The following is a 6,299-nucleotide window of genomic DNA, read 5'->3' as shown; positions in this document are numbered from 1 at the left end:
CTTTCTGCAAAAAGGGTTCGTGAAGGATCTACAATTAATAAGTCAAACTTTGGACCCAGGCTTTCTGAGCTATCTTTTCCATGCTGACAATTGTGGAAGGTACTATCAGATGTAGTCACCCAGTCTGATGGCCCCCAAGTCCAATTCATTGAGGCTACCCCAAATAAAGGGGTCCTCATTTGGCCTCGAGGAAGTTCAGTGCATATCCAACAGTTAGAGAGATTAGTTTGCAAAGCCAATTCTTGACTAACATTTAAGTACATATTTCCTTCCCATCCCTTAATAGTATCAATCAACAAACAAATCACAATTATCGATACAACTTGAGCTTCAGGGGCCCCTGGGATTCGAGTTTCCATTCTCTCGCTGAGGTCTTCTTGACTCTGGTGTGGTGAATCCAAGCAGCTTGTTCCTTGATTTTGATGGCTGTGAAGGATGTCAGTAACACCTGGTATGGTCCAGTCCACTTGGGCTCCAGAGGGTTCTCTGAAAGAGATCTGATATAGACATAATCTCCAGGTTCCACATCATGGACTGGTCTGTCTAACCCTCTCACATGGGTTCCAATCACCTGTTTGTTGACAATGCTCAGGTTCTTATAAATTTGCTGAACATACTTGTTCAACATTTCCTCTCTAAATTGCCCTGCTTCAGAAGGGTCCATAGTGCCTACTACATAAGGTCTTCGAAACAGGATTTCAAATGGGCTCAACCCTTCCTTTATTCTTTGCTTAGTTCGAATTCGCAACAGGGCAATTGGTAATGCTTGTGGCCAAGGCAGGTTTGCTTCCTGTCCAATTTTTACTATCTGATTTTTGATTAAGTGGTTCATTTTCTCCACTTGCCCACTCGAATGTGGATTGTAGGGGGTGTGGAGTTGCCAATCAATCCCTAAAATTTTGCTCACTTGCTGTACCACCTTGGCCACAAAATGAGGTCCCCTGTCTGAGGAAATAGCAGCAGGTACCCCAAAACGAGGTATTATCTCTTGTAACACTGCCTTAGTAACCTCTCGTGCTTTGTTTGTGTGGCAGGGAAATGCTTCTGGCCAACCAGAGAAGGTGTCAGTGAGTACCAACAGGTACCTGTATCCCCCCTTTCTTGGGAGTTCAGTAAAATCAATTTGCCATTGTTGTCCTGGATAATTTCCTTTGCTAATTTGTCCCAGTCTAACTCCTCTTCTTACTTTGGGGTTAGCCTTAAGACACACCTCACAGTGCCGGGTTACCTGTTCTACTGTGGTGTATAACTTCTGTGCTATACACTCCCGAACCAATTTTCGATACAGGACTTCTGCTCCCCAGTGAGTCTTTGCATGTTCCATCTGAACAAAAGCCCAGAGAAGGTTAGTGGGAATGATTAATTTCCCATCCGGTGTCCTGGCCCAGCCCTTTCCTATCCTATTCCCCAAAAGGTCTTTGATTAATTTCTGATCCTCTGTGCTGTACACAGGTTCTGGCTCTTTTTGCTCAATTGACAGTTTGCCATCTGGGATCAAAACAAACTCTGACACCTTCCTCCCCTCCCTGGCCACCCTTTTTGCTGGTTCATCTGCCAGTCTGTTGCCTCTTTCCTGACCAGTATTCCCTTTTTGGTGTGCTTTGCAGTGCATTATGGCTACTTTGCTTGGCTTCTGCACTGCTTCTAGCAGCCTCAGTATTTCTTCTGCATGCTTAATACCTTTTCCTTGAGATGTCAACAGTCCTCTTTCCTTCCAAATGGCTCCATGGGCATGTACCACCCCAAAGGCATACTTGGAGTCAGTCCATATGTTTGCACTTTTCCCTTGGGAAAGCTCAAGGGCTCTGCTGAGTGCTATTATCTCTGCCTTTTGAGCGGAGGTGTTACTTGGTAGGGCTTCTGCCTCGATTACCTCTTCTGCTGTAGTTACAGCGTACCCAGCTTTTCTTTCTCCCTGAGTCACAAAACTGCTTCCATCAGTGTACCAGTTATGGTCTGCCTTTTCCAGGGGTTCTTCCTTCAGGTCAGGTCTGCTGGAATAAGTGGCCTCAATTGTTTCCAAACAATGGTGAATAACTGGTTCTCCATCACCACCCTGGAGGAAAGAGGCTGGATTGACAAAGTTAGCAACTTTAATTTCTACACCATCCTGCTCCACTAGGATGGCTTGGTGTTTCAGAAATCGTTGCGGAGACAGCCAGTGTCCTCCCTTGGCTTCTAGAACAGCAGAGCTGGTGTGTGATACCAGGACCGTGATCTTCTGCCCCATCGTGAATTTGCGAGACTCTTGAATGTTAATTGCAACTGCTGCCACGGCCCTCAGGCATCCTGGCCATCCCTTGCTTACCTCATCCAGTTGTTTAGAGAGGTATGCCACTGCCCTTCGGTAGGGTCCTAAGGTTTGTGCTAGGACTCCGAGTGCTATCCCTTGGCTTTCATGGGAATACAACAAAAAAGGCTTAGTGACATCAGGTAGGCCTAGTGCTGGTGCCCTCATCAATTCCTCCTTTAAGGTATGGAAAGCTTGTTCAGCTTCCCCATTCCATTGCAAGTCCTTATCAGTCTCTTTCCATAATTCATAGAGGGGTTTCACAAGCAGGCCAGAATTATAAATCCACCACCGGCACCACCCTGTCATTCCCAAAAAGGTTCGGAGTGCCTTTACTGTGTTTGGCAGGGGGATAGAACAGATGGCCTCCTTTCTTTCGGGGCCCAGCACTCGTTGTCCTGCTGTTAATTCATATCCCAAGTAGGTTACTTGCTGCTGTACTATTTGGGCCTTCTGTGGGGAAACTCGATACCCATTCAGTCCCAGGAAATTCAGCATACTCACAGTCCACCTTTCACAATCCGTCCTGGTCTTGGTGGCCAGCAGGATGTCATCTACATACTGTAGCAGAACTCCATTGCCTTCTGGCTTGTTCCACTTTTCTAATTCTTTTGCAAGCTGATTTCCAAAGATAGTAGGACTGTTCTTAAATCCTTGGGGCAAGACTGTCCAAGTTAATTGACACTTTCGGTTAGTTTCTGGGTTCTCCCATTCAAAGGCAAACAGTGGCTGGCTCTCAGGGGCCAGGGGTAAACAGAAAAAGGCATCTTTTAGATCCAAGATGGTAAACCATTCTAATTCTGTTCTTAATTGAGTCAAGAGGGTGTATGGGTTTGCCACCACAGGATGGATATCCTTTGTTATTTTATTTATAGCCCTTTGGTCCCGCACTAACCGATACCCTCCAGCTGGTTTCCTTACAGGTAAAACTGGAGCATTGTAAGCTGATTCACACTCTGTTAGCAGCCCATACTTTAAGAATTTTTCTACAATAGGCAAAACTCCTTCCATATCTTCTTTCCTTAAAGGATATTGTTTTAATCTAGCTGGTTGAGCTCCAGGCTTAAGATCTATTATCACAGGTAGGGCATTTTTAGCCCTTCCAGGCTGCTCAGTGTCCCAGACTCCAGGATATACTTGATCTTTTATGCTTTCTCTTCTGTTTTTCTCTTGTTGAGGGCTCATTAATGCAAGACTTAAACCTCAATCAACTGTTCCTCCCTTACTCTGAATTCTACCTTCCCCTTATTAAATTTAATTTCAGCTCCCAATGCTTCCAACAAATCCCTTCCCAGCAATGACTTTGGGGCATTTGGCATATATAAAAATTTATGTAAGCCCCATGTTTTACCATATTTATATTTAAGAGGTTTAAAAAAATATGCCTTCTCAGTTTGACCTGTAGCCCCTATCACAGAAACATAGCTCTCATCCAAAGGCAGCAGTGCTTGATTTAAGACTGAAAAGGTTGCTCCGGTGTCCACTAAGAATTCCAGTTTATTTTCTTGTTCCCCTAGCTTCATTATAACCAGAGGATCTGCTAGGGTATTTATAGTCTCCTCCGGTCCTCCCTAGTCATCCTCTTCTAGTTGTACCTTGTTGTAGTTTGAGCTGGGTGCCCCCCTGGTGCATTCACTTCCTGTGTCCAGAAGTCCAGCCCAGAGGGATGGACACAGGAAATTGTGTATTTCCTACCATAATTCTTTGCACCACTATAAGATCCAGTGCGGAGTCTGGCACTTCCTCTTTCCTTCCCTCTCCGAGACTTGGTAACTGGGGGAAGAGATCTCCCGGCCATGGGCCTGATTAGGCCCAAGGCCACAGGGGGATGGGCAGTCTCAGGCCTGGCCAGCTGAGACTAGCCCAACTGAGGGAGGGGGAAGAAGGAGCCCTGGGGGTTTTGGATGCACCCTCAGGTGGGGATGGGATCTTTCTTTGTCACTGCGCTTTGGGTTCTCTGTAACATTCACTGCTTTCTATTTAAACTTTCATCACTTTTGCAATCCGTTTGCCTGAGTCGTTATTTCTGCCTGTGGTGGGGAGGGGATCTGCCCCAACCCATTACATTTTGGCGCGCCAACGTGGGGCCAACTGCAGCTCGGATTGCAAAAGATGGAGAGTTTAAATTTAGTTCTGGGCGTCGGTTTGGGTTTGGAAAGTTGGGGCTCAGGTTTTGTGTTACCGGGGCGACTGTGTGAACTCCTGTGGACTGCAGAAGGATAGCTGGTGCGTGGCTGATGGCATGGAAGTCCCTCCTGTTGTTTGGGAACAGCGAGGGGTGGTTCTTTCTGTGACTTTCTGCCCAGGGTAGCTTAAGAATGCTCGAGTAGCCTAAGAAGGCGAGACCTGCCTTCTCCTCGTTCTCTGCGGAGCGGCAGGGAGCGGAGGAGGGGCAGCGGCAAGCAGAGCGTGGTCGGCCCGCGGCCGCTGCGGGGAGCGGACACCCGCGGCGAGCGGGCAAGCGACTGCTGGAGGTGACTCGGACTCTGCATCGCGGCGACAGAGACGGCGGGGGCCGGGCCGGGCCGCGTTCAAGCGGCGGTGGCAGCGGCACCGCCCGAGCCAGGCTGCGTTCAAGCGGCGGCGGCGGCACCGCCCGAGCCAGGCTGCGTTCAGGCGGCGGCGGCAGCTGTAAATCTTTCCCTGGTGTTTTCGGACGTGTTCCAAAAATGGCGCCGAGCACCTGGCTCTGCCTCCCTGCTTCTTCAGCGGGCTGTGGCGCAGCTCCTCCCTCTTCCGGGGGTGGAGGTTGTGCAGCCGGATGCTGTCCTGCCTCGGTACGCGAGCGCCCAGTGGGGGGTGCGGAGTGCCTCTGACATGCATCCGTGTAGCTTTGGTCCGCGTGAAAGCGGTTGGCTGCGGCACCCTGGATGGATTGAAAAAGGCAGTCGTGGAGCCGGATTGTTCCGACTGGCCTGCCCCAGGGGTGGAGAATTTGCCGCTGAATAGGAGAGTAAAGGCTTGGCTGAGAAGTTCTGAGGTATTTCCAGGTGACCAGGATGTCCCAAGGAGTCCACAAGGAATTCACACTGCAGGAGAAGGATTGCGTCGCTGGGAGGTTCCATCACATGAGGAAGAACAACTGGAATGGACTGATGCTTGAGCCTAAATGAGAGACTGTTTGAGTGGACGCCCAGATGAAGATATGGACTCTGCCGGACATGTCGTCAGAAGTTTTCTGATCTGATGATGTGTTTGGGTGCAAGGATTATGGTATGAAATACAGGGGTGGCATGTTGTAGTTTGAGCTGGGTGCCCCCCTGGTGCATTCACTTCCTGTGTCCAGAAGTCCAGCCCAGAGGGATGGACACAGGAAATTGTGTATTTCCTACCATAATTCTTTGCACCACTATAAGATCCAGTGCGGAGTCTGGCACTTCCTCTTTCCTTCCCTCTCCGAGACTTGGTAACTGGGGGAAGAGATCTCCTGGCCATGGGCCTGATTAGGCCCAAGGCCACAGGGGGATGGGCAGTCTCAGGCCTGGCCAGCTGAGACTAGCCCAGCAGAGGGAGGGGGAAGAAGGAGCCCTGGGGGTTTTGGATGCACCCTCAGGTGGGGATGGGATCTTTCTTTGTCACTGCGCTTTGGGTTCTCTGTAACATTCACTGCTTTCTATTTAAACTTTCATCACTTTTGCAATCCGTTTCTCTGAGTCGTTATTTCTGCCTGTGGTGGGGAGGGGGTCTGCCCCAACCCATTACATACCTGAATTCTATTTTTCCTTTTCCTCTCTGGACATTCTCTTTTCCAGTGACCCTTCTCTTTGCAGATCGCACACTGATCTTTTTCCAACCGTACTCTGTTAGTCCCTTTAGTCTCCTTACTTTCCTGTAACGCTGCTACCAACATTCTCTTCTCTTTTCTCCTATTTTCTTCTTCCCTGTTAGAGAATACTCTCCATGCTACATCCGAAAGTGCCTCTAAATCCCTTCCGTGCGGGGGTGACAACCTTTGCAACTTCTTTCTGATATCACTAGCAGATTGCCCAATAAATAGGGATACCAGTTG

At 48.8% G+C, this 6,299-nt stretch overlaps 1 protein-coding gene across 1 annotated transcript; it reads right to left on the bottom strand.

Moving 5' to 3' along the window:
* Positions 1–310: 310 nt before the first annotated feature.
* Positions 311–3,475, bottom strand: LOC128898475 (uncharacterized). The gene is made up of 2 exons (XM_054172531.1): positions 1,229–3,475; positions 311–919 (listed from the first exon to the last, which is right to left on the bottom strand). Exons 1-2 carry the CDS (start codon positions 3,473–3,475, stop codon positions 311–313), a joined length of 2,856 nt encoding a protein of 951 aa, XP_054028506.1.
* Positions 3,476–6,299: the final 2,824 nt, after the last annotated feature.

This window comes from Dryobates pubescens, chromosome 24 (assembly GCF_014839835.1).
Source record: "Dryobates pubescens isolate bDryPub1 chromosome 24, bDryPub1.pri, whole genome shotgun sequence".
Taxonomy (NCBI): domain Eukaryota; kingdom Metazoa; phylum Chordata; class Aves; order Piciformes; family Picidae; genus Dryobates; species Dryobates pubescens.
This window is presented reverse-complemented; position numbering and strand designations above follow the sequence as displayed.

Bases quoted from the DNA above. Each gene is read 5' to 3' on its own strand.
- LOC128898475 (XM_054172531.1), bottom strand. From the start codon at position 3,475: ATGAGCCCTCAACAAGAGAAAAACAGAAGAGAAAGCATAAAAGATCAA. The intron at 920-1,228 runs GTAACCCGGCAC...TTTGTGGCCAAG, and splicing joins TATACACCACAGTAGAACAG to GTGGTACAGCAAGTGAGCAA.